The 27,159-nt window shown below is 38.3% G+C and overlaps 1 protein-coding gene across 1 annotated transcript in view; it reads right to left on the reverse strand.

Moving 5' to 3' along the window:
- LOC128605044 (CUB and sushi domain-containing protein 1-like) overlaps positions 1 to 15,954 on the reverse strand; it is a 180,029-nt gene extending 164,075 nt beyond the window's left edge. The window contains exons 1-5 of the mRNA XM_053620155.1: positions 15,930 to 15,954; positions 15,432 to 15,626; positions 14,208 to 14,415; positions 4,086 to 4,198; positions 2,051 to 2,128 (exon numbers count right to left, since the gene is read on the reverse strand). Of these exons, the coding sequence (XP_053476130.1) occupies positions 2,051 to 2,128; positions 4,086 to 4,198; positions 14,208 to 14,415; positions 15,432 to 15,626; positions 15,930 to 15,954 (619 nt within the window). The remainder of the gene's footprint in view (positions 1 to 2,050; positions 2,129 to 4,085; positions 4,199 to 14,207; positions 14,416 to 15,431; positions 15,627 to 15,929) is intronic.
- Positions 15,955 to 27,159: the final 11,205 nt, after the last annotated feature.

A 27,159-nucleotide genomic window follows, 5' to 3' on the forward strand; every position in this document is an offset into this window, starting at 1 on the left:
GGTTATAGCAGTGTCCTAGTCAGAGTCTCTAGGGAATGTCAAATCTCAAATCACCAATCAGTGAATCTGGATCAAGTTCATAACTGAATATAAGCACATTATAGGCAATGGAAATTGTATGTATGAGCATGTATGTACAGACGGTGTCATTGCAGTACACCTCTACAAGTTCACCAAAACCTTTTATCAACTGTCATACCCTTCTGCTTGATGTGGCCTTAACCTCTGATTGTACTTATACGCTTGAAAAGTTGTTCTCTGTAGTCAACAGAGGTATCTCTCTCTCTCTCTCTCTCTCTCTCTCTCTATATATATATATATATATATACACACACACATATACACACACACACACATTTATGTATGTGTGTGTGCGTATATATATATATATATATATATATATATATATATATATATATATATATATATATATATGACACATAAGAGACCGAGCTCATGTTTGTATGCAGAAGATTTATAATGTGTAGCATATGCACACCTGTGAGACACATTGTATTCTGCTTTACAGTAGTACATTATGTGCTAGGGAGAACTCCACAGACTTGTTTACATGTATTCTACAGACAAAGCAAAGCAGCAAGTTTGTTAAGGTCAGGAGCCTTTTTGGTTGCTTAATTGCTACAGAACCTCCTAAAAGAAGCAGAGAATCACAATTATTATTGATAGAGGTAGGGCTGTCGCTAGTGGGGTGAAAGGTGATGACAATTATTGGGGCACCCACTAAATCCAGTAGTTACTATAAAGGCCCCTACTCTATGAATAATTATAGTATCTTCCATTTTAATGGTTTTCATTAAACTTGAAGTTGAACATTGAAGTTGTAATACATATATATTCTTTCAGGAAAGGAAAAAAAAAAGTATATTATATATATATATATATATATATATATATATATATATATATATATATATATATATATATACACACACACACACACACACACACACATACATACATACATACATATATATATATATATATATATATATATATATATATATATATATATATATATATATATATATATATATATATATACACAGATACACACACACACACATATATACACACTTTTTGTTTTCCTTTCCTGAAAGAAGTATTCCAAATATCTCTTCTCCCCTCTCTAAAAATGGTTTAGTCCGATGGTTGTTAATTATTTCAGCTACGTCAGTGACAAACAGCAGAGGGACCCGATAAAAAGTCCCACCCAGCTAGTGAACGTCACCGATCAGAATTGAGGCCGCTCTGAGAACAGTTGAAGTTAGAAGTTAAGTTACAGTACGTAAAAAAACAGGAGATTGAGTGATTGAAAATGTCGGGGGGGGGGGGATAAATCTTGGGTACCAGAAACGTAATGAAGATAAGCACTATTTTGCGCTATTATGTAAATAGAGTTGGTTTGTATAACACGCGGGGGAAAATATGATATGCGTATCACAAGGATTACAGACCTGCCGGCTGCTGAGGTGATATGGTTTTAGATAACAATACTGTCTAGAAAACACGAAGAAAAATGAGTAATTTAAGTGACTTTTTATTATACTCATATCTTATATCGTATATAATATGGGTGGAGGACGGCGGGGGCCCACATCGATATTTTTTCAGAGGGCCCAGAGCTCCCTAGCTACGGCCCTGGATACAGGATAGTTTGATGCATTGTAATCTGGTCATTAAGGATTTGAGATTTTGTCAGATGTTCATTTGGATCAATTTGGCTCGACTAAATTGAAATAAGGCAAACGAGTTATCAAGATGTTGAGGTCTCACTGCTTGACATTTCTGCCTCTGACTGTGTATTAAAATGTGTGCATATTTCCTGTCTTATGAGGAACATGCTTCAGCTACAGATCTGCTCTGGAGCTTCACTGCTTTGAACTCACTTGGATGAATGCATTAAACCAAACTGACAGATTTCTGAAATTCACAACTACTTTTCGTTCCACTTTAGCTGCGTGGTTCATTATTGAACTCTTTCGGTCTTATCATCCAAAGTGAAGTCAAAGTGGGTTGAAAGTGTACTTACAGACTGCATTTTTGTGGCTTGTGTCTTTATTCGGAAGCATTTTCACCCCTCTGGACTTCAGCTCGATGGCCTTCTTCACTGTAGAGAGAAGAGGACAAAGATGAAATGTGCAGGGGGGGGTGTAAATAAATAAATAAATAAATAAATAAATTCATGCTTGGAGCAATCTACTTTAAGAAGCATGATGGCACAGAGTTCTTTCAAACTGATCTGAAGTGCTTTTTGAATGTTCCATGAACACCAGACAGCTCTTGTTTATGTTTTTGAGCTTTGGCTAGCCCATAAATGTCTGTAAAATAAAACATACATTTTAAAATACTTATTCACTGAGCGGTGTCTTGGGACTGCGGTTGCGGTGAAGGTCTTGGGACCGCGATTGTCACTAACAATTATACAAACAGACTTTGGGCTCGGGTCTCCATTGGTGGACAGGTCATGACTTCAGCGGAATGGATATCATGTTGAGACTGTGGTGAATTTCCTGATTACACAGTTATAGAAGGGAACTATTTAAAATTACACTATCCGGCATCACCCGATGAGAATGGGTTCCCTTTCGAGCCTGGTTCCTCTCAAGGTTTCTTCCTCGTATCATCTCAGGGAGTTTTTCTTCGCCACCGGTTTGCTTATTAGGGATAAATTTATCGGTTTAAAATTTAGATCTGAAATGTATATATTTCTGTACAGCTGCTTTGGGACAACGTCCATTGTTAAAAGCGCTATACAAATACATTCATTTGAATTGAAAACACTTGGGTTAACTGAGGTAAAACGTCTATACGTACATAAACAGTTATTTAAAAATTTTAATGTGGGGGCTTTATTCTTTAGCCACTTGTATCGGTGGATGAAATCATTTAACAACACTTTAACGACACCCTTAGCTTATATTTATGTCTCTCTTTTATTCACATTCATCAATGCATCATGGTTTTATGGATCCTTGCACCATGATACTTTCAGACTTAATGTTTTGGCTATTCTTTCCGACAAAAATGCCAGAGCCTTGAAATGTGGATTTAAAGTCGGTCATGGATGATGAGAGCAAAGCACGTCACATGAATTTCACCTGAGTGGGTAACATACCGTCGATATCAAGACATAAAAGCAGATTTGGCAGGAAATGTTATGGAACTGCTATTTGTGTTTGTATCAAGCTAATTTGGGCTTCAAGGCCACTGAGGAGTTACAGGCTTGTAATTATATTGGGAGGGAAGCCAATTATGAGCCAAAAAATCGCGAAGTAAATTCATTTTTTTGGTAATTTTCTCACTGTATGACATCACTCCAACTGTGGGCTATAATCAAATTAAAATGTGGAATAATGAGAAGCCAGTGAGCTAAAGCAGTGTTCTTTTCAAATAAATTATGATGCTACAATCGCATAACACAGTAACCCACGCCTTAGCAATTCTAAAACGACAATCATTACGCATCACACTACATGATACTTTACATACATCCATACATATATACATATATCACATACTTTACATACACGCACACGCATAGATACAGTGCGTGTGTATGTACAAAATATCACTTTTACCAAATGTGTATATAAACACACTATTAAACGTGCACCAATTTCTTTCTTTTTTTAATTATTTTAAAAAATCCTAATCACATAAACAGAAAACATCACAGATGCTTAGAGTCCATGAGCAACTTTATATTCCCAGACCCAAAATCCCAAGCTCTGCTCGCCCAGGACGCACCGTATCACCTGCTCATTATGCAAATTGCCTCCCAGATCATCAGCCATTTCATGAAAATAATATAAAAATGTCTTGGCTTGCATTATTCATACGAAAGATGCAAATTTATCTATTACTTTCACAATTTGTTTCCTGTTTTAATAATCAGATGTTATGCGAGCTTTGGCAGATCAGCTTACTGCTGCTCCGTGTCTCTACACACAACACACTTTATTTAGCCACGTTACAAGTACAGCACACCAGGCGGCGTGCAGTTGCTCACTGCCAACCGCTCCACATGTACCAGCCTCAGGAGGGCCTCTCCTCACCACACTTACCTTGGTACTGGGCACTAAATCCTTTCCGCCGATGGTTGCTGTCAGATGTGAAGTGCAGCCGCAGCCAGTTCTTGCTGCTGATGACGGGCGATGGCAGATTCATGCCAGTGAGCCTGGAGTGGGGAAAAATAGCAGAATCTAATAAGCAAAATCGGCGATAGAAATCGAATGCTTGAAAAGGCAATTTGTGCTGTAAAATGATACACGCTTGCTGTAAATCGAGACTGGAAAAGGGCAGCGTGTGGGTGTGTTTTCCAAAAAGGCCATTAAGACTATGATAAACAGTAAAGTGGGGCTATATTTTTTTGGAGTGAGGCCAGAGCATGCATTCTTATTTTGGCCTTTTGTCATTTTAGGAGAACTTGACTGATGGCCTTCACTAAAAGCAACAACTATTGAAATGTGTGTGTACACTCCCAGAGCAAGTCACTAGAATATGCGGAACGCATAATAATCACTGCTTACTATACTATATTATACTATACTATAAATCAGGGCTTACTGTAATATACAATACTTTTTCTGTAATAACCAGAGCTTACTATACTACACTTTTTCTAGATCATACTAACACTAACAATCAGGGCTTACTATACTACACTACTACTACAATAATCAGGGATTATTATGCTATACAATTACTATAACGATCAGGACATACTGCACTATATTATACTATTACTATAATAATCAGGGATTATTTTGCTATACTATACTTCAACTCTTATAACCATAGCTTTGGTATATTATACTATTCTTTACTTTAATAATCAGGGGTTACTATAGTACAGTATACTATGCTATACTTGCATAGACTACAATATATAGACTATGTATGTATATGCCACTGATATAACAATCAGGACAAACAAACAAAAATGTGCTTTACTATACTATTACTATAACAATTAGGGTTTACTGTACTATGTTACTCTATTACCATAAGAATCAGGGTTTTTCTATGCCTTACCATAATATTACGATAATCAGGGTTTTACTATGCTTTACTATACTTTTATGATAACAACCAGGGTTTACTGTACTACATCATATTATTACTATAATAATCAGGGTGCATGGCACTATATGATAGTAATACTATAATAATCAGAACTCACAATGCTATACTATAACTATCAGGACTAACACTACTATATTTTACTATATCTAGAACAATCAGGGCTTAGCATACTATACTATAGTATTATCATAACAACCAGGGCTTGCTATATTATTCAACTATTACAATAAACCTGGATTACTATGCTATACGTTTTCTACATTATACTATTACTATAATAGAGTACATTAGAGTAGAAAGTAAAGTACTCTTCGCAGCCAGGGACACTTTTAACTGGGGGGGATTTGTTTTTGTTTTTTTTAAAAGAAAAATAATCATTCCACAGACTGTGATACTGGAACATGTGGCTTAATACGTATTTGTTTAAACCAACTCACACAAATTAATAAGAAATTATAAGCCAACTTTCACGAAGATTTACAAAGGGTTTGGGTTCAGAGTGGCTAAATGTCTTTAGCCAGTTTCATTCATGTAAAATCCAGAAAACATACAGTATCTCACTTGATACATCTTCTACTGATTTGGCATGAAAATGGGGTTGAGGTAAGTCGATAATGTAAGACTTGGTGTGTTCACAGGGTCACTTTCTAGACTGACTTTGTAGCTCAGTGTACTGCTGATATGTTTGAATAATTTACTGATATTAATTCGTTTATACACTCTAGGCTAATTTCAGTAGTCAAAAGGGACATCAGGTGTCATGTAGCACTGTGAACACCACCACTGAGTAATGTGACTGAAACTGCTTACAAAATATCATTTTCAAATAAATTATAATTTTAAAATGTTTTCCTCACAAGGGAAAATCCGTACAGCTTGTTTTCTTAAACCCAGGGGACTATGTGGTTGCAACACCTCTTTGATCTTTTCCAGATGCATCATCTTCCAGCAGAAGCGGGTTTTTTTTTTCTTTTCGTTTTCTTTCTTTTCTTCACATACCAGGGTGCCTATTAAAAGTTCTCCTCTGATGGAGCTTAAGGTGTGTAAACTTTGTGCTATGTGATGTGAGCTCTCTCCATGCCTTTGTCTGCAGGTCATGGTGAGGGCTCTGCACGCTGAGTGAAACAATGACAGCAAGAGTATGAGGCTCGACTATGGGGCGTCTTTTGTAGAGATGGAAAACTGGCTTGGCTGATGCTTAACTTGTCACTCCTTAAACAAAATATATGTTGTGGCAGTTAGATTCAGGTCTTCAGGTGCCAATCAAATTGTGAAACCCTTTTTTTTTTTTTTTTTTTTGCATGCTTCAAATGCTAAATCTTTCGTACACTAGTAGGAAACCAAAAAAAAAAAAATGCTGCAAGCCAGTGGTGATCTAAAGCATAAACAAATTTTATGACAAACTGTTTAGAAGTTAGAAGCAAAAATGTGCTTTTTTCATATCTCGTGACCACTAGGAGCTATGGCTATGACAACTAATAAGTTTGATCTGTATACGCTAAAGCATTACGGAGATATATTGTCATGTCCATTTTGCCGTGCTCTTTGTTGAATTCGTTGAAACGCCATTCAAAAACGGTATGGTTTAACAAAAATTCTGTGAATAACTGTCATAATTGTCTCTAGATGATGCAGGCCGATTTTCGTGCAACTCGGCCTAGGACAAGCTCAAAAAAGTAGGTTTCTCAGAAAATTCAAAATGGCAGAAAAATTTTCATGACAGAAAATGACATCATATGGTGCAATCGGATCCCTGAGCCAAGGAATCCGAGGGAAAAATTATTTTGTTTCTGGGACTCACGGTTCAAAAGTTATTAACTTAAATGTGAGTGCAATTTTGGACAGTTGGTGGCGCTAGAGGGATCGAGTTAGAGACTCCAAATATGCTGTCTTGAACACATCAGACTGTCCTCTATCTGTGTGCCAAATGCATAACTTTCCCGCAAGCGGTTCCATGGGCTGCCATAGACTCAAGGGCAGAAGAAGAAGAAGAAGAAGAAGAAGAAGAAGAAGAAGAAAGAAGGAGGAAGAAGGAGAAGAAGAAGAAAGGACAAGAAGAAGAAAGAAGAGAAAGAAGAAGAAGAAGAAGCAGAAGAAGAATCAGAAGAAGAAGAAAGAAGAGAAGGAAGAAGGAGAAGGAAGAAGAAGGAGAAGTAGATGAAGGAAGAAGAAGGAGAAGAAGAAAGAAAACAATAAGGGCCTTTGCCCCTTTGGGGCTCGACCCCTAAAAAAGTAGCAACTATTCTTAGGACCAACCTCAATAACACAATCATTACAATCTGGATAAAGCATTACATGATAAAATTGGACAAAACCAACTAAAAGAAAAAAACCTGATATACTGCACATATGGCACAGAAACACTGGAATAACACTGGAGTTGACCAAGGTAGAGTGATCAGACTAATTCATGTACCGCATGTTCAGAAGCATATTCATGAACCATTGGAACATACCGAGGTCGTATAACTGACCACCATAAAATCCTTTTCCAGGACAAGCCTTTACTTTGTGCGTTGTGCCAATGATTAAGCTACATTTTCTAGAAGAAAAAATATGTTTTGTCCAATGAGACCGAGACCATATGTAACAAGATCGATGCAAAGACAAGTCCAAGTCAATACAGAAAACGTCCGGAGACTGGACACTGGTCCAAGACTGGAGACATGTAACATGGTGTCAGAGCAGACAGGGTTAAGACCCTTGCTGAAGGGCCAGCCAGTGGCAGCTTGGTGCAGCTGGGGCTTGAACCCCTGACCTTCTGTTCAGCAACCATAACCACTGAGCCACCACTGCCCATGTCTGACTACTACACTTGCATATTACTACGATATCCATAGGTGTCTCCGAATTCTGTATGTATTACGAGAGGCTTTTTGCTCAGCTGAAATTCTATGGAAAATTAACAGGGACAATGTTTATCCCGCATCTTGTAAGGAATTTATGTCAGTGTTGCGGTCTGGTCAGATTATTAATTTACCATTTACTGTTGTACCTGTTCCTGCTCCCTCTGAAGGAGATCATCTACTGGTAAGACTGAAGGGGGGAGACAGGGGGGGGGAGAGAGGGGGGGGGAGAGAGAGAGAGAGAGAGAGAGAGAGAGAGCGCTGAACTGAAGTCTGCCATTAAACTGCTGTGACTTGCAATTAACATAGGGTGCTGTTCGAGGCCCCTCTATTTCTTTTCAGGAAAGTGAAGCTCAGTGGAGCGTAAAGGGGCAGTCGGTGCTGAACAAGCAGTGAATGAAAGAGAGCAAGAAGAGTTTGCTTCTAAGAAAGTAACACTGGAGGACAGTGTGAGAAGAGGTAGGGGAAAAAAAATGGTTTTATAAACCACATTTAAAAAAATAAAAATAAATCTGTGTCCATAATCAGTGATAAAATAATAAGAATAATAAAAAATTATTACTATTATTATTATTATTATTCTAGTTCTCTGTGTTCATGAAGATTTAAGAAAGATCTTGCAGCAATCATTTTTAACCACATTACTCTTCTGTATACTCTATTTCCTACCGCAATCCGTGTTTAGTTACACATCTGAATGATACCACGCTACCTTATTTATCTTTTATTTACAGGCAATCAGACGCTTTCGGAAAAACAAGTGGTACACTTAGTACACATCTGGTACACAAAATGCTTTGCCAAATTACACAGTCTTGATCCAAATAGTGGCGTTAGTTGAAACAGTACGATTGTTCAGGTACTTCGGCACAGTTATTTCTCAGCACCTTTTCATTTCTTACAACAAATGTTCGGATAAAACCCGGTAGCACCAGATGCATCTCTGATGCACATAGTAAATTTGAGGAAAGCCTTAAGTAAGAAATCTACTAAATAACTAAAAAGCAGTAAAGTCTTCAAAGAGGGGAAAATCTGTATATTATTTAAAAGGTTGCTGCAATATTCATCAAGCTCATGTGTACTTAACGGAATGATGTGATAAGTGTTGAGAACGGTGTCTACAGATCGGATTATGATTGACATGGGGTGTTTTGAGCATAATCACAGTGTATGAGTCTGCATCTTTCCTATAATCAATCTAAATGTTATAGAGTAGAAATGTTATTATTCATTCTTCAGTAAATGCTTCGTCGTTGTCAGGGTAATGGCGGCGCTGGAGCCGATTAAAGGAGCACTGGGCATGAGGCAGGAAATGCAACCTGGATGGGAAGGAAAACAGTCGATCGCAGAGCAATATTCCCCCGCATCTGCGCACTTATTCACACCTGGGGAATCCAATCCATCTACTGGCAGGCTTTTTGGGAGGTGGGAAGAAACCAGAGCCGACCGGAAGAAATGTGCAAATTGAGAGAACATGCATAAAAAATTTTTAAAAAAAAAAGGAGGTACAAGGTCTAAACCAGAAGTGTTTTTTTGTTTTGTTTTGTTTTTTTAAAGAAACCCTACTGCTTGTTTGCTGCATCAGATGATCACGAGTTGCCACACCCATCCATGCCTGGGAGCCAAAATTGTCCGTGCTCTCTAGGTGAGAGACATCGCATACTGTCTCCCCTGTCAATCGCAGTGGTAATAGACAATCATGTGTGTCTGTGAGCTCCCCGTTTGGTACTGTAGCTGTTGTGTGATAGGGGAGGGATGGCTGGTGGATGGGAAGTGATGAGTGACCAAATCGGGGAGAAAATGGGAGAAAATAAAAAAACGCCTACTTCTATGCCCTGGAAACATATCACAGCTGGACCAGGAATCGCTATTTAGTCTCAAATATCACTTTTAAAATTGCCTGCAGAATATTATTTATTTTATAATTTATTTTATAATTTAGCTGGCACTATCTCCCAAAATATAAACAAATTAATAGCCATATTTGAGCCGCTGTCACCCTGACCAGGCTGTTACTAAGGATGAATGAATGATCGTTGTACATTCATGTTACTGAATGTGGTCTTTGATTCTCCCACGAAATTCATATCTGACCACTCCCCTGCAGCACCTCTCACCTGCACAACTTTCTTCTGTTGTGTCAGGATGCCAGTCCTGATGCACACCTCTAGCCTCAACCAGATGCCCTGTGAACCTTTCTCGCAGGTTTAACGACATGTACATTAAAATCATCTGAGAAGGACTTTGCTTGCACAGTTGATGAAGAACTGTGAGTCATTCTATATAGTATATCAAAAGGGGAGACTGACTACACATTGAATTTAGCAGGTAATGCCAGCTGTTGATCTGCCAGATGCCCATTCTTTTGTGAAAACCAGTCTGTTAAGTCTTTATCTTGGGGACACCTACACTCTGATGGGTGCAACCGTTATCTAGTATTACAACAGCAGCAAAACAATGAAAAGTAAATGAAGATAATGATAATGTTTAGCATATGAAGTGATGATCAGAGTGGAAAAATAAAAACAAGATTCTTTTGTTTTGTTGACCAGCAAATGATTTGAAATGAGGCTTGGGGCATTCGTTGCTTTATATGGTCCAAAGAAAACATCAACATCAAAAAAAAATTATTTAAAAATTTTTTTTTTTAGAATCTTAAATAAGTACCTACATAATTCCTGAATCCTGACGCCTGCGAAACTACAGATTTGAGAGCGAATACTGTAGATTTTGCATTTTTTAATGTGGAAATGGTTTTTATAAAATAATAATAATTATTATTATTATTATAATTCTGCAGTAAAAACAGAAACAGGGAAGAAATGTATGTAAATTTATGGACTGCAATAAAATAAATACTAATGGTAATGAACTGAAACATGGCGGTCAGTAAAATCTATTTTAAACCCATTTTACACCAGAAACATTACTGTTGGCACAAAAAAAAATATGAATGGATGTTCCATTATATATAATCATCTTTGGAGTACAAAAGTCTGCAAAGTGAATGCCAATGAATTATAATAATAAGACAATATAATGACGAAAATGTAGAAAAATATCTACATTTTGCAGTGTAATGTGAAATAGATCACTTTACACATTTGTCCACCCACGAGTGAACTGTAGCATAGATTTCTGCTTAAAACGCAAGAGCTACAGAGCTGTGGGTAGGGTTTTTATGTCTGAAAAGCAATAACGGGTCAGTCGTCTATCAACTTTCATCATCATTGCCCTGTCTTTTTTATCAGCTTTTTAAAAAAGTTCCTCTTCCGACCTGTGCCTTAATACATCTTTTTTTTTAAAAGATGCAACAAAGGAAGAATTTGCTCCATAGATAGTAGAGGTAAAGTAAATTTGAACAGTACAGAGCATGGGGATAACAAATCATCACTAAATTCTTGCATCATACTATTGTATTCCCATTCTATCGAGTGATCAATTTCACTGCAATGTTTGTGCCGCAGTCTCGGTTCTTTCTCATCAATACATTTCTCATCAAAGAGGATAAGTGATGAATACGGTGATGCAAAGTTACTCTGGCTCTAGAGCCACAGCATTTTAAAATAGTTAAGACTCAGTTTTTGTTTTTTTCTGAAACTCTAATCAATTACACTCTTTAGGAAGGAGTTCAAAAGAGGACACAGAACAGTCAGTGGTTCGAAACCATGCCTGTATATAGTGATGTGTTGGAGCTTCTGCAGTTATTCGCAGCAGTGACTCAGTGCCACTGCTGCTATGGATGGTCCCACATGGATTCTCTACAGATTGCACTTCCTAAAAACAGTTTGGGCCCAATTCACACCCTTTCTTCAGTGGATAATCTCAGCTGGACACTGTAGAACTGCTGCTCTAATTATAAAGATCTTGGGGGCTTCTGAACATCGTTTAAACATACCTAATACTGATCGCGTTAATATTATACAATTATTACAAAGTAAGGATTTACTATCCTATTGTGTTCACCTGTTCCGTGTTCAGTCATTGATTAGTTCGGTTATTTATGCTCGTTTGTTTACGTTATCGTTTTGATTATGAATCTGAATTCTTTGACGTTGCCTTCCTGTGCTCTGAACTCTGACTGTATTTGCGCCCTGCCTTCAATAACCGCATGTTACTGTCGCACAGTTATATTTCATATTTCCATGCCGAGTGGTTAGCACATTCGCCTCACACCTCCAGGGTCGGGGGTTCGATTCCCTGTGTGTGCAGAGTTTGCATGTTCTCCCCGTTTGCGGGGGTTTCCTCCGGGTACTCCGGTTTCCTCCCGCAGTCCAAAGACATGCATGGTAGGCTGATTGGCGAGTCCAAAGTGTCCATAGTGTATGAATGGGTGTGTGAATATGTATGTGAGTGTGCCCTGTGATGGATTGGCACCCTGTCCAGGGTGCACCCCACCTTGTGCCCGATGCTCCCTGAAATAGGCTCCAGGTTTCCCCGTGACCCTGAAAATGATTAAGCGGTACAGATGGATGGATACTTTAAATGCAGCGTACAACCTCAGTAGAAAAGGTACTAAACGGTACCATTCCCTTGGGTATTACCCTCAAGAATACACCATTTTTACCTAGAAAACTGCAGGTTCAATAATGTCCCATAAATTATGTTATGTTAACGGTACATATTAAAAGATGTACAGTTCAGTACCCTTTTTTTCCTGAGACTGCAGGTATTATGTAACACTAAGCTGAATTGAGTATGCCTTTCGAAAGCATTTCAGAACTGAATCTTTATTTAAGCTCTTACCAGACAGACATAAAATCAAGCTTTGTTTTGGACAGAATGAAGCCATGGCAAGGCTAACATATTTGTTCGCCCATGAAATGTCATTTAGCAAAACATCACTTTAGGGTGAGTTCTCTCAAAACATTTTAATTAGGCTGAAAGCAAATAAAAGCTGGCATCTGACACGGCAGGAGTAATGCTGTCATGAAGTCCTATTTTGACTTATTTCCATTTAATGAGCAACTGTAGCTTTGCAGCAGTGCTTGATGGAGTCAAAGGGGATTTTTTTTTCTTCTGAGGGCAGTGCCACATTCCAGATGGGCCATTCACGGTGACAACATGAGAGGCAGCAGGACACAAGATTGATTTTGCTCAAATCTGATTTTCATTTGACACCAGTGCTCACTGGAGCTTGAAATTTTTTTATTTTTTTTGCTTAAGCCACATTGCAAACACTGCCTTTGAGCAGATCTAATTTGAGCCACATTCAACCATTTCAATGACACTCTCTCAAAGGCTATTAACCGACACTGTAGAATTCTCAATCTTGACATTTCCACCTGCCCCTATGTCCTATAGCTAAAACTTTAAGCAAAGCATGCAGAAGCTCCAGATCCTCTTAGAGAACGGTTCACTTTAACAGACCATGTCAGTGCTGAAATTATATCTGTCAAATGGCTGCACGGATTAATTTCCACATATACGCGACTGGAAAAGAAAAAAAAAAGTGATAAAGAATTCATTTCATCTCCAAACTAGTGAAATGATGCTATTTCAGGAAGAATATGTGATGCCGGGTCTGAGGTTGGCAGAGCTAAAAAAAAAAAAAAAAAAAAAAAGTAAAAAAAAAAAAAAAAAAAAAAAACAAATTTTCAAAAAAATTAACTGTGACAGCACTTCATTGAGTTTGCCAAGCAAACCAGGCTGCCTCCTCAATGCCTCCCTCCATCACGTGTGAGGACATGTTTATTCACCGAGCGTGAAGTTAATGGAGTTCAGCCATAGTCGCCTCACAGAATTCTCACTATGGTGGCACTCAAAATTGGTCTGCCATTAGGCAAGAGGAAAGAAAAGAAGCGTGAAGGTTAAAACGGCAGATCGAAGCAGGATAGAAAAAGAAACCTGCAAAGAAGAAGGATGTGTATAGCGGTAAATTAAAAAAGACCGAGCATCTGTTCGGCAACAGAAATAACTCATGTGAACAGTAGAGAGAATGGAGCAATGCGTTTTCAAAACTATCCGTGGGATCAATTGAGATGGCAGCTCGTTTCCTTTACAGAGTTTAGAAAGGAACAATAGCGCCAAAAGAAACCACCTAGGAGTGCGCTCAAGTGAACCTCTGCTATGAAATGAATAGGATCAGCCCCTGTGTTTTCGTTCGTCACCAATGAGGTGGTGATTTTTTTTTATTGATCAAGCTAGGTTCATTATCTGCGGGTCTCGTGTCCTTCTTAATGCATGGCACGTGCCAAAGATGAGGACAGATAAAGCCGTTCTGCTCCCGGTGGAAGTCACGGTCTGTTTACTCACCATATTGATGGCGCTTCTGTGCCACTGATCTCCAGAAAGTCATATCTGTCCTCCAGCTGGAAGTCTGTGAACACCAATGCAATGGTGTCTCCGGGCTCAGCCAAAATACTCCATGTGCAGTCTGCACTGTTCTCATATTCTGAGGGGAAGTGAGGACTGGATATTGTTCCTGTTGTCCCTCGTAACGTGCCGCCACATGCTCCTTCAGCTGATCGAAACAATTAAAAAAAAAACAAAAAAAAAAAAACTGTCAAACAACTAAGCATGCATTCATTTATTCAGTTCAAATGGATAAACAGCCATTTCACTACAAAAAAAACAACAACATTTTAGCAATATATTGATAATAGATTAACTTATTTAGTATTTCCTATTATAAGATTACAATAAACCAAATATACGATTATTAAACTTATTTCTAGACACTTTTTTTAGCATTTACATCTAGAAAGAAGCGAATTACTTGCCAACAGAATAAGAACATTTAAATGAAAGCATTAGCTCACATTTACGTCTCATGATGATAAATATTACAATGGAATTTGATCATATTCAAGAATTTGACCAACACCACTTTCAAGATATTTGCCAAGATATTTTGCTGTGCATCGAAACTGTAGGGAACATTTTACTGAACAAGTTATTTAATTCAAACAATTCATTTAAATCACTTTGATAAGGGTAAGGTAATTGATGCCTACTGAATGTGTCTGCCTAATGTGTGAATGGCTCGGTGGTGCTTTTATGGCAAAGCTGCTCTCAAGGCATTTTAACACTTGGCCCGAGATCCTGAGTCCGACACTTTTGGACCGATTCTGGGTTTGTGTGGGGGAGGGGCTCGTAATCACAGGATTGCTTTCATACAAAATAAAACGATTTGCTCCCGAATGTGGACTGATTACGTCTCTTTTCTGTGGGAGATTCTGAGAGTGGATATCTTTCTCACACACACACACAGCGGATGCAGTTAAAGCGAGTCCCAGACCACCAAGTATCCTAGTCCAGAGACTACTGATGGGTTTGCGAGCTCAAAAACAGCTTTCACAATTCAACAAATGGACCAAACTCTTGGGGTATACAGCCCAGTTCCGGGGGGAAAAAAAAACACTCAAATGTGAAAACGTCATAAATGTACAGAACAAACAGGAAAGTCTCCGAAGAAAACTTTACCCCATTGCTCCTTTCACCTTTATTCAAGCTTATTCCTTTAAAAAAAAATCTTACCTCTACAGAATGGTGCTGGGAAGTCCCATGATGCACCACTCCCAGGGCTCACGATGCAAGTGAGCACAGCATGGCCTTCCAGGACGTATCCAATCACGCAGGAGTAGCGGATTTTGTCCCCGATATTATACCTCGTCCCGTGAATGATTCCTCTCGGTATCAATCCCGGATTTCCACACGTGTGACTCGGCAACACTGGAAAAAAGAGCAGAGCAAACAAACCAACAAAGACATGGGTAAGTGTTTCTGACTGGGTCGTGCTTCCCTAAAGGCACTGACGGATGAACACGAGCATATGCTGCGCCATTCACTCTCTACGGTTTGTTCTTCGTCTACTCACTGCTAGCCTCTTTGGGTCAGATCAGAGTCTTGTTTCATCTTCATAGAGCCAGACAAGCCAAACTCTAGAGGTTTCATGCTTCATGAGAATTTTTCTCAAGTTTTCACATCTGAGCCTGCTCCAGTATTCTCGCCAACTCTCAAGTTCCTCAAACTCACCTAGAATGTGAGGCACTCCATGCATGCGCAAGTCTACACACTTCAGCGCTACTCGCACAAGACCTTTGAATTTTGAAAAATATGGAGTATACGTAGGGAGTAAGAAGGTACTGTAGTGAGAATGCAGAGAAAGTGCTTCCCTACAAAGTTCGAGTGTGACTCCAGAATTTCGACCAGGCCTATATGTGGTGAATCTATACATGAAATGTATGCATGTTTATCAGGGACGGCTGAGATAAATGAGCTCACATCAATAGAAAGATATCGATATACGGTTTCTCTTTTGGCATCCACATCAGATTATTTGCTGGCAATAAATGTTTTTTAAAACATTTTTTTTATTTTTAACTTTTCTGGAAGCAAATCCAACAGCACCACCACCAAAAAAAGAAGAAAAAGAAAAGAAAGAAAAAAAGAATGGTAGGACATAAGGATGTAACCAAATATGACCACATTTGGAATGAGCACATAATGTGTTCTAAACAAATACAGATATGAGGTGCATTACTGTTATGTTTCATTCTCATCATCATCATCAACACAGGGACTAGGAGCTTTACTAGGATTTTACTTTAGCGCAAAAATTGAACTGCGAGTATGAATCTGGCAGGTTGCCAGGTCTCTGCAAAATCTCAACCCCAACATCATCTCATAAACCTCACAAAAAGACAAGCCCAAAGTGGTATAAAAACCTGGCAACCTTGCGTCCTTGGCAACCTTGCTTGCAGGTTTTTTTTAGCCTGATCCAACCACTGCCATACTTGGCTCCATATTCCATAAAACCACATTTCTGTGCAAACAAAAGAATACGTCTTTATTTACAGGGTTTAAAGGACCCCATTTTGACTAGCGAAAGCACTGTATACCGGCTTCGTAGTACATTTTGCTAGCGTATCAAGTGATCTTTATGGAATGGAACAAACCCTAAAACTTGAGTAAATCTGATCAAATATTATTAGCCGACTACTGTTATCAACTCTAAACAGCAGTTCCTTGATTGTAATTATGAAGAAAAAAATAAACTATTGTTCTAATTTGTGTATGAAGTAGTGTCCAAGCAAACAAACAAATAAAAATCACCGGTCTTTATGGCAAATAAGATCACAACAGCGTTGACGTGTCTAACATCTGCAAACACGATCTACACCGACAAAGTACAATCTTGCGCCTTTCCTGAACAATATTCTCAAAGAAAACGTGAGATGAAATCCAAGGTCAGTAAGTGCTGTGTATAGTGTGTGTTTTGGATTCGGAGTGCGCTTTCCTTGCAAAGTTTTCCCGAGGGCCATGTCAGAGAGTCTCGCTGGATACTGTCAAAGAGGAAACAACCGTGTCAAAGGCAGAGATCCCCTGAAGGCATATCAGCCATGGGGACTAGTCTGGCTAACGGAGGCTGCGACACGGGGATTGCTTTGCCAACTCAAATGTGATTCAATGTTTTAGCCAGTTGATGATTGAGTACGGTGTGAGTTTTGTAATTAAGAAAGCGCACATTAATGATCAAGTGAGTTACTGCAAAAAATAGAATTTCATCATACATATCTGTGGGGGTTTCCTCCAGGTTCTCCGGTTTCCTCCGACATCCCTAGAACAAGCCAGTTGGTGAACTGGATACACTAAATTAGCCATAGATTCCATTCTATGACTACTGTATGTGAATGTGTGTGTGTGCGCGCGCATGAAGTCCTGTGATAGACTGGTGTCTCATCCAGTGTGTATATCCAAATCACAGGCACTGATCCAGGTATATGTTCCGCATACAACGGCACTCTGAACAGGATAAAAGTAGTCACTGATAATGAATGAAAGTTATTTCATGACACATCCATCAAAATCCTCATTTAAGCTTCCTGTTTGAAACTGACAAACTGTGAAGCACATAGTCTGTACCAATAGATTTCATTGTGCTCTGGGTATAATGGGTTATACACACTGAAGTCGGCTCTATCAACAGCATTTTTTTTTTTTACAAGGCATGATACAGCTGTATTAAGACGTATTTATCTGCAAAATCAATCTAGAGAACACGAGCATGAAGTGAAGAGATTTTTAAATGTTTTGCAGCCCCGAGGCAACTGACATTTTCAGGCCTTGGCAATTAGCATAATAGCTGCAAGCTGATTCTTCTGGATTCACAGACGCACGCTGCTGAGTCTCCAAATATCACATTTCTCAAAATATCACTTTTGACTTATTGACTAATTGCATTTTACATACTGAAATGAATGTCGACGTCACATCATTGCCAGATAGCGCCATCCAGCCTTAACACGAACACTTAGGTTTGTGCCGAAGACGTAGTGACACACTGTCAATTTAGGTGCCGGGAGGGAAGAAAAGAAAAAAAAAAAAAAAAAGCCTGTAAAAATCTTGCCTGTCCACAGCTCTATTTTAAACACTTAGGACTTGCAATTGATTTAATCTGCAATAATTCATTTTGCAAATGTCTCCCTCCTGAGATCGCGGGCGACTGGAAGAGCCGTGTTCATTAATCACGCTCTCAATTGACAGAGTCTTCTGCTGCACCAGCTTTGGAAGGAACGTACAGTTTGGTAAACATTTGATTTATCGTCTGATTAACAGTCAGTGGCAAGGAAGAAGGGCCAATTTAATCGAATTTGAATGCAGCAGCAAACTGCCATTTCTTTTTTATCCGTTCCAAAAGGTGTCCATTTCATTTGGCTTGTCAAGAAGCAATTATTCATGATGTCCTTTGTTTTTTTTGTTTTTTTTTAGTGGACGCACCTCTCCATAGGTCGCTGACATGCATTTCAGTTCATAGTTTGACAACATATTCTAGAAAAATCTAAGGTGAGCTTTCTGTATGTTTCTTTCCAATAAACCAATACCTCACCTCAAGTTAATACCTGTAACCCAAACATAACCGAGACATTCGTGTTCATTTGTGTCCAATTTATCCAAATCAGGCAATCATGTGGCAACCGTGAAATGGAAAAAACCGTGCAGACAGAGATGAAGAGCTTCAGTGAGCTTAAGGCTCACACCAAACATCAGAATATGGAAAAGATATGAGCCATGTGAATTTGACTGTGGCGTGGTCATTGGTGCCAGTTGGGCTAGTTTGGATATTTGTGCTGTATAAACTGCTGATCTCTGGGGATTTTCACACACAGCAGTCTTTGTAGTTTACACAGAATGGTGCGAAACACAGCTCTGTGGGTGTAAACAAATTGAGGTCAGAGGAGAATGGCCAGGAAGCTGACAGGAAGGCTACCGGAACTCAAATAAGCACTCTTTACAACTATGGTGAGCAGAAAAGCTCAATAAATAAATAAATAAATAAATAAATAAATAAATAACTATCTATCCATCCATATATATCCATCTATCTATCCATCCATCCATCCATATATATATATATATATATATATATATATATATATATATATATATATATATATATAGATAGATAGATAGATAGATAGATAGATATATATATATATATATATATATATATATATATATATAAAATTATATGAGACCATATATAAATATAAGCTTAGTGTATTTTTTATTGTTCTTTTTCCAATGCTGCACAATATCCTAAACACTTTCATTATTTTTTATTTATTATAATTTCTCCTTTATTTTCTACCGCGACATCCGTGAGACAACTAACAAAGTTCTCTGAACCTGGAATAAACTTCTGCGTCACTGCTTCTTCAAACAGCCATTTCAGTTCCCGTGCCATTTCGATGACAACGAGTGACCACTTAAGACACTCTGTGTCTGTCAGTAATTTTTGGAACACTTCTTTGTGGTAATAATGTTGTCAGGAGTCTAACTGTAGCTCTTTTGAATAGCAACTGCAGCACTGATTAATGCCTCACACCCTAATTGCCCCCCTCTCTTCATTTCCCTGACATAGTAAGAGATCAATAGGGCAGTTACAGGCTGTCACAGGCTCAATTCAGCTGCTTGAGCTTTTTTCCCCCCAATTTCCTTTCACTAAGATAAGGCCACTGTGATCATCAGGTGAACCGACGTGGCACTGCAGAGGAATGACATAGAACGGAGGGTGAGGAGAACGGCATCTGAGCCAAAGTTCAGAAGTAGGCATGTCTCGATACTCGTACTGGTTTCAGATATCATTCTGGTACTGTTCTCGTTTGCTCTAATATACAGACAATCTGATGTACAGCCAAGATTGATCATCAAAGAAAAGAACGGCAGTCTGCAAACTGTTCTGTGTAAATATCAAGAGGAGCTACTACAGCATTTTCCTACAATACAAATAACCTGATATGACAACTTATAGCATTTAAACAGTATGTTTAATACAGTGTGTGAGGGCAGCCGAGTGAGAGTTGTGATTGCTGCGGCCAAAAAAAAGGCTTGATTTTACTGCGGCTTTTTTCTAAATTTGTGAGGTGTTTTTTTTTTTTTTTTTTTTTTTTGTGGTACACTACTTGATCTGGCAAAATTGCAATTGAACAAAATTGTTTTGCGCAATTGTCTTTCTCAGTGATGTTTGTTGGCAAACGAGACCTTTTAGCTGTACTCATGTTCGACGCACATGAATCGAAGAGGGCTTTGGATGAATGCGCGTTGTGATGTCACATGACGCGTCTTGGCCCAAAACTGCAGAAAATCTGCGATAATCTTGAAAAAAAAATTGCAAGCTCCTCAGAATACTGCTGCATTTGCTTGATTTTGCATTGGTCCTGGGGGGACTGAAAGGTACTTGCGAGCGTGGAAGCAAGTGTGCAAAGAAACCGAGCGGTTCAATTGCGCGAGCACTGAAACGTGTGCTACTTGTGCAAGTGAGTCAAGGTGCAATTCATGGCACCTTTCTCTAATTTATAATGACTGCGCTCGCTGATGCCGCTTAGGTCGGTCAACTTTGCGGTCTTTATTAAAGATACTGTTTAAATGTCATAATATCGTGAACAAAACTCACAGCACAATGAGGTCATAGCTAGCAGCATATGGCAGCAATGAACCCAAACAGAGCTAAATACAGTAAATAAATTTACATAAATTTAGCACTGCCGAATCTGCAAAATGTTAAGGATTTAAATATGTATATAAGAGGGATCATTAAAATTGCATTATGTTGTTTATGTAGTGCTGCAGTGAATAAGCTATTTCACATAACAGATGTTTACATATAATCCACAAGACACAATACCAACCGAATTTACACAAATGAACCAGTTCAAAAGTTTACACACGCTCGATTCTTAATATGAACAGGATCGGTATACATTTTTATTATTTTGTCTTCTGGGAAACGTAAATATCCTATTCAGCATCTGAAGGGCAGTACTAAATCATTTTTTTTTTAAAAAAAGATCTTTAACAAAATAATTTACACCGATCATCCTGTGCATAAGTTTACATCCCCCTGGCTCTTAATGTATCGTGTTGCCTTATTGAGCATCAGTATATGTTTGCACATTTTGTAATAGTCGTGTACGAGTCCCTCAGTCGTCCTCAGTGTGAAAAGATCTACAGGATCTCAGCATCATATAGCTCGTGTTGGAAAAGCGTCAGATATGCAGAAGATGCAGGAAAAGCAAAGAATGTGCAGGACCTGGAGGATTTTTCTGAAGAATGGTGCTCAAGCTGTGAATGGGACTCATACACAACTATTACAAAGCATTAAAAAAAAAAAAAAAAAAAAAAAGGCGCTGATCATCCAGGTAACAACACACAGTATTAAGAATCGAGCGTGCGTAAACTTTTGAACTGGTTCATTTGTGTAAATTCAGTTATTATCGTGTCTTGTGGACTACATGTAAACATCTGTTAAGTTAAATAGCTTCTTCAGAGCAGTATTAAATAAACAACAAAAAATGCAATTTGAACGATCACTTATTTGTAAAATAAAATTAATTAATTAAGTAAAAAGGGGGTATGTATATTTATGTGCACAACTGTAAAATGCTCCATGACACCCCTGACTGATTAGTACTCATTTTGGTATCAGTATTGTACACATACTTGTACTTCGGGGGGGGGGGGGGGGGGGACACGACTGATGCATCACTATTCAAATGTATGGGTAGGAGAATGCTAATGCTGCTTGCCGCTGATGAATGACAGCTGCAGGATGGAGCTGAGTACATGCTGAGTACACCAAATCGACATAATTCACCGTGTTCACAGAGATGCCACGGTATGATACACCACAGTCACTGCTTTGTCTCTTATATCCTACTGTTAAACAAGTGTATAAATATCAGCATGACACACAGCCAGCACTAAAGTGTAAAGCAGTCTCACCAATACAATCCTTTCCGGTGCAAATGAATGTCTACGCCACGTTTTTACTGTTGTACAGGGACTTGTACAGAGGCCGGTTTACTTTCCTTCACCTTACTACGTCATCCCTACTGCGAATGATATTTAACCAGAGACAGATTCATGTAAAAATCAATCAAAGCCATTCCTGTTTGAAGGAACGGGCAGTGTCTGTTTTGCCCATGTTAAAAGGAACAGTAGACATTAATGCACAGTCTTCGAGAAATTCCAGACCAAGGCTTATAAGAAACACTAGTGCAAATACAAATGAATCTTGCTTTACTGTGTGATGGTTTAAGGAACAGTGCAATTATGCAAATGCGTAATTCCTCAATCCTCACAATCCCTTCGCTGTCTCCACAATATCCTTGCCTGGGTGCAAAAAAGAAGAAAATGTGCAAAATAAATAAATAAATAAATGGTCTGAGGAAAAGAAGTCCTTCAGTCAAACTGCCTTTTCTAATGTGTTACTCTTATTGAACCCAGGCAACAGTAAAGGCCATTCTGGATTTATTACTGCAGCCACTTTTTGAAGACGTAAAACACACAGCAGCTGCATAACAGTCCAGGCTATCAATTCCCATTTTAGCTAGTATGACGAATTTAAAGGTGAGCATGAGGCTTTAAATGAAGATGCATGGAGTTGAAAGGGAACACAAGTCAGTTTCCTGTGGAAACGCTGCCTGAACAGTCGCATGTCCTTCTGGATGTTGTTCAACTGCTTGGTTGAGTAGAGATTACAGTACATGTTATTTAAAAAAAAATTTTAAAAAATGAATCAACACCTTCCCTTCTGACCAATCGGATTCAAGAATCTGCATGATGCATTGCTGTGTGTGTTAGTAATACAACCTCGATGGGCAGAATATCAGATGACATGATGATTAAAAATCTGAACAATCATTTTATTGAACGCACCTTTCCCTATGTAATAACGTTTCTAATATCATTTTTAAAAAAAATAAAAAGCTCAAATGCCTAACCACTGGTCCCATATCACTTAAGTAGCATTTTACAACATATCATGGTGTGAAATTAAGTGTGAACATTTCAGAATGGTCTCCTGGAGTGTCCTCCTAACACCCCACTGTAGCATTTTGCATTCAAGGCATCTCTAACCCCTGCGGAACAACTGCTATGGTCCAATGAGTAGAAGCAGTTTATTACCAAACACAATCAAGTATTTTGCTCAGGCTGGACACACAACTGTCATTAACATTTACATGTCCCCGCCCCCCCCAACACACACACACACTGAGGACTATTGTCACCTCCAGATATCACCGCAGCAAAGCTTTCGGGGTGCTGAAAGCCGAATGGCCTAAAACAGTCGACATACAGCGCAAGATAGCACGGTTTAATTAATGCAAACAAATTTCCTGGGAATATTACAGCTGAGAAACGTTAGGGTAAGGGGTGAGATTAGTGTTCTAAGCTCTTCTTCCAGTTTCATTCATAGAAAATGCCACAGAATTCTTCTTACTCATTAACATTCCTAGTAACGTTGTGGGAGGTTGGGTTAAACGTCAGGGTTTATTTTATAGAAAGCTGTGGGGTTTTTTTCCCCCCCCTTTCCCTAATTTCAAGTCTTAACTACATAAAAAAAATTACATCTAGCTGAGTCAATTATCACCCTTTTAAATTCAAAACTTGCATGCTGGTCCTGCTGGTATGAAGTACCACCTCAGTGTCATTTAATTAAGATATCAAACTGATCCTTCTGTGCTACTATGGGGGACAAAATGGTGCCAGGTGAGCTCCCGTCTAAATGTTCATCAGATCAACAGACTGGAATAGTCATCTGGGGAGAAAAAAAACCCCCCGAATCGCAACAGTCCAAAAAGTCCAAGCATATAATGCTAGAGGTACAAAGCTAGAACGTGAATCCATTAGCGAGAGGTTTAACACGAGGTGTGGCAAACCGAGCCGAAACACAATCCAAAACATCTGGACAAGCAAACAGACAAAGAATGATTAGTTAAAACATCGATATTCAAGGGCAATCCAGAGACAGAATTTAAAACAAAGCAAGGGGTCAAATACGTTGAATAATCAAAACTCGGAACTCGCACAAAAGAAGCAAGGCTTCGCAACGAGTAAATGTCCATTGAAGCATTTATATTGAATATGATGAAACCAGGAAGTAATCTGGAAGTGATTGCTAGAGGTTGCGCTATTATTCTGGTGAGCAGGGAGGTGAAATGTCCTGAATCCTTGATATAGATAGAGAGAGAGAAAAAAAATCAAACAACGAGTATATAATATAAAGGATAAACTGATCAAAGTTAATAACTCTCAAACAGTTGATGCGGAAGCTATTTTTCTATGCTATAAGCTATTGGTTGCTTTTTTTTTTGTTAGATTGCTTTCAGTGATTTGGTTATAGTTCTACACTGTGGCTATAATTTTACATGGTCTTTTTTAAAAAAAAAAAAAAATTGTCAAACCACATTTCTCTTCATTTTATTTAAATGCGGAGGCCGTCTGGATGACACACTGAAGCTCTGCAAGTCAATAACATTGATCTGATGCGGTCATGTTTTGTTTTTCTTATGTAATTTCGTTCTTTTTTTTTTTTTAATCTGTGTGTTCACTGGAAACTTGGCTAACTAGTATGATCATAATCCGTTCTGGCACACCTGTCTACCTTTAGTAAGTTGAACTGAATTTTGAAGGTAAAACAACAAGCGCAAATCAAACAGTGAAGCGAAAACTGCAGAGAGAGAATGAGAGGTGAGAGCACATAACAAGCACACCTGCTGCAACGGAGACAGCAAAGTTGAAGGCTTTTGGCTGGTTGCTTGGAGTTGGCCAGAACCAAGCGGTGAGAAAGCAGTGACGCTCAGAGCACTGCATAAAGTCTTTTCACTTGGCCAGAGTTACAAATATAATATCAGATCGTAATTTTCCCCTGCTTCAGACGAACGGTGCAAAGTATAAAACTCATGCGAATCCTTTAAGAGACATAAATGAGGCGCAAAACCAAACCGTGAAAAGGGCACCACCGGTAATTGGATGCTTTAATATGTAAATCCAGTAAATAGAACCGTTGAACAAATAATTATATTCCGTATACAGCTTCTGTCTGGTTTAGAGTAGTATGAAACATCTTGGAGGACAGAATTTCCAAAGTAAAGGCAAATTCAATGACGGAGTGAATGAGTCATTATCTCAACAAGTCCACGAATTAGAACTGTAGTAACAGACACTAATAGTGAAGAATTATGTGCATAATCCATATCAATGTTTTCATTTCCAACATATGGTTTAATAGCCAACTGACATCACTCCTGAAAAAGAACCTTGGTTTCTCAAGAATCTTAGAAACCTCAGGACTACTTCCTTGAAATTCAATGTGTGTGTGTGTGTGTGTGTGTGTGTGTGTGTGTGTGTGTTTGAGAGAAACTAATTATATACTGCACTAATATATGCCTCAGTCACAAAATAATTTTCTAAAAAACAGAGGAAATACATTTTACAGCGTAATATCAAGGGCCTGAGCACATAAAATCACTTGAAATAGTCCTTCACAACATTTCTGGTTCTTTCATTCATTTCAGACCTTCTTCCGCTACAGGACTCTTTTGAGGGGCAATTTGTTTTAAGTCGAGACTTATAACTTTACCTAGATCATTTAAATAAAATTTTTTCTTTTTTTAAAAACAAAACAGCAGCAGCAGTATTTTAAATCTCCTAAAAGTATTCTTCTGGATAATACAATAATGATAATGTAAACAAAACAATGCTATTATTATCTAGGTTTACGATCACAGGTTCTTCATTCTGGAAATAAAGCACTACTGCAGACAAATATGCAAGGATATTTGTGCAAATAAACTTTGTTGGTTTTATTTTAGAAAATAGGAACAAACGTAGCATCATTTAAGCCAGCACAATCCCTGACCAGGGAGTTATTAAGGATGAATGAAAGAATGCATTGAATAAATGCATCATCTTTGTGCTGTCTTTCTTTGTCCTGCGAGCTTCATATCCGATGTTTCCCTCGCACCCATGAGCTTCAGCTCTAACCTTTTTGCACTTGACCACATGAAAGTAAAAACCTCTTGTGAACCTCAAGTGAATTTCTATTGCTTCCCATATGAACCTTTCTGCCAAGCTATCTTTAAATGTATAGTGCACCTCCTATTCCCAGATCTGTATTCACACCTGTTTACAAGACAGCATCTGTTTCAAACACATAACGTATTCCTATTTGTTTACATCCCTAATATACGTTGAGTTCTCGTTATTATTTAGTGGTTTCTGCCTGTTGTGATATGTCCACACATTATTTCAACATATGCCTGGATTAGCTGTTGTTTACCGACAGCTCATGTTCAGTCTCCACTTCATCTATGTGGCATCAATTCTTTCTGGTTTTAATGCACTGCAAGAACACGTTGGTAGTGTAGTAAGTTTGAGTAATTTGTCTCACTATTGGATCTCCTCTCTAACAAGGGTTTAGACCCTTAGACCCTGACCTATTTGTACTAGCATGAGGATAGGTTTTCCTTGGAGACCACAAAGCGCTTCTGTGAGTCACTCTGGATAAGGACGTCTGCCAAATATAAAACATGGAGTTTTCAGTAAAATGACAAAACTACAGCAGAGAGTAAGCAGAACATGCCAATGCTTTGAAGGATGTAATGTTATTTAATTGTGAATCTGTTTTTAGAGGATTTAAACCTAACAGGGTGAACAAATTATATTATAGAACTCAGGCAATTTTACTGGGGTTATCTCATACAATGTAGCAAGTAATAATCTGGAAAGACCTTTGTAATATCACAGTCTAAAACTGGATTTAAAGAGAAGCAAATTAGTAAATGAATCACATGAAAATGTATCACTTGAATATGAATCACATGAAAATGAATCTCATGAAAATGAATCAAACGTAAATGAATCACATGAAAATGTATCACTTGAATATGAATCTCATGAATATGAATCTCATGAAAAT

The sequence above is a fragment of the Ictalurus furcatus genome, chromosome 3 (genome assembly GCF_023375685.1).
Source record: "Ictalurus furcatus strain D&B chromosome 3, Billie_1.0, whole genome shotgun sequence".
In the NCBI taxonomy this organism is placed as follows: Eukaryota; Metazoa; Chordata; class Actinopteri; order Siluriformes; family Ictaluridae; genus Ictalurus; species Ictalurus furcatus.